We start from the raw sequence: 1,531 nt of genomic DNA on the forward strand, positions 1-1,531 counted from the left end.
AAGACGTTCCAAATTCTCACAACAAGTCTTTCAAGTGTTTTGAYTGTGTTCTGAATTCCTTTGACACGAGAGCGAGGCTCTACGACGGACGCAAGGACACAAAAAACCCTCGAGAATCTGGTTTTTTTAGACGGTTTTGGAACAAGTCTTGTTGTTAAAGAGGAACAGATGGTTGAGGACTGACTTGCCAAGATGACCATGTCCATTCCCCAGAAGATGCTCATGATCCAGCCCACCATGATGACGGCCGTCAGGATCTGGATGAGAGCTGCTGCCACGTTGAGCCAGAACACGCAGCAGACGCCTCGCTCGGAGATCAGCTCGCTGCGAGCTCCACACAGCACGCTGAACGCTGAGATGAAGGTGCCTGCAAGACACAAAACCGTACCACCTTTTATGACAAACAAAACCTTCAAAAACAGACTCTAATTGCTCGCACACATTCGACTTCACAGATCTGAGGACTGGTGAAAACTTCTCACGAAAATTCATCTCAAATCCACAGCTTTGAGCTACACAAMCTGTATTAGATTTGTAGGAAATGTGCTTCATATACTCCATCTTGATTTGGTCTAATAACATAAAGTTAGACAATTAACGCCAAAAACAAGTGAGGGGAATGTAATTACTTTTACCCTAAATTTGGAAGCAGACAGAGGAAGCATTCATCATCTTGAYACAAATTTCAACCTGATGAAGTTCCTTTCATTTCCCTGAAATCTAACTCTGAGCCATTTGGACTTTTAGTGCAGAGATTAGACCACGACACAAACTTATACACTCATCTCCATTTGCACATGTCCTATTTACTTGATGAAAAAATACATAAACATTTTTATAAAACAGATCTATCAGCTGCAGTTTAGTAGCTGGTACTCAAAGTTTTTACTGTATATTCCCAGAACCAGTATATACATCCTTTTTTAATATACAGATATTTTGAAGTGAGATCATGTGGAAAAGTTAGTTATTATCTTGCTTGTTGTAATTTTGCTTATTGAACTATTTCTGTTTCGAGGACTAGAGCTCAGTTCTGACTGGACCGATGAGCTAATTGGTTGTTTGAATTGGGCCAGTTGTGGCACTGACAAATTTGGGCCATAACAACTGGAACTAAACCCTTACTATTAATGTCTTTTGTGTATTTACGTGTAACGTACTAAAAAATACCTTGAATATTGTGAAGTTATACCTCCTGTGAAAAGGCGTGTGAACACACACGCCAACACATTTTAAGTTTAAGGCATTTATGGGTGATGTGATATGAACGGTAACAGCGTAGTGTGTGGTCTCATTTAGTCTTTACTTCAGACTTGGATTTTTAATGCGTTAACACTACTTTGCACCCCTGTTGTAAAGAACTGGATTGTAAAATTCTGGCAGCAGACAAACCAGTATTTTATTATTTTACATCTGCTGCCATTAATCCACTCATAAGTAAGCAGCTCAGTAGCTCGCTGCTGCAGCATTGTGTTCACATAACACACACACACACACACACACACACACACACACACACACACACACACAC

General features: G+C 40.3%; 1 protein-coding gene across 2 annotated transcripts in view; it reads right to left on the reverse strand.

The window, feature by feature from the left end:
- The window catches only part of stum (stum, mechanosensory transduction mediator homolog), a 33,666-nt gene that overhangs the window by 7,208 nt on the left and 24,927 nt on the right, over positions 1 to 1,531 (reverse strand). For both annotated transcript variants that reach the window (XM_014011904.1, XM_014011905.1), the window contains exon 2: positions 185 to 367. In XM_014011904.1, the coding sequence (XP_013867358.1) occupies positions 185 to 367 (183 nt within the window). The remainder of the gene's footprint in view (positions 1 to 184; positions 368 to 1,531) is intronic.

Source organism: Austrofundulus limnaeus, unplaced genomic scaffold, assembly GCF_001266775.1.
Source record: "Austrofundulus limnaeus strain Quisiro unplaced genomic scaffold, Austrofundulus_limnaeus-1.0 Scaffold86, whole genome shotgun sequence".
NCBI classification, from domain to species: Eukaryota; Metazoa; Chordata; class Actinopteri; order Cyprinodontiformes; family Rivulidae; genus Austrofundulus; species Austrofundulus limnaeus.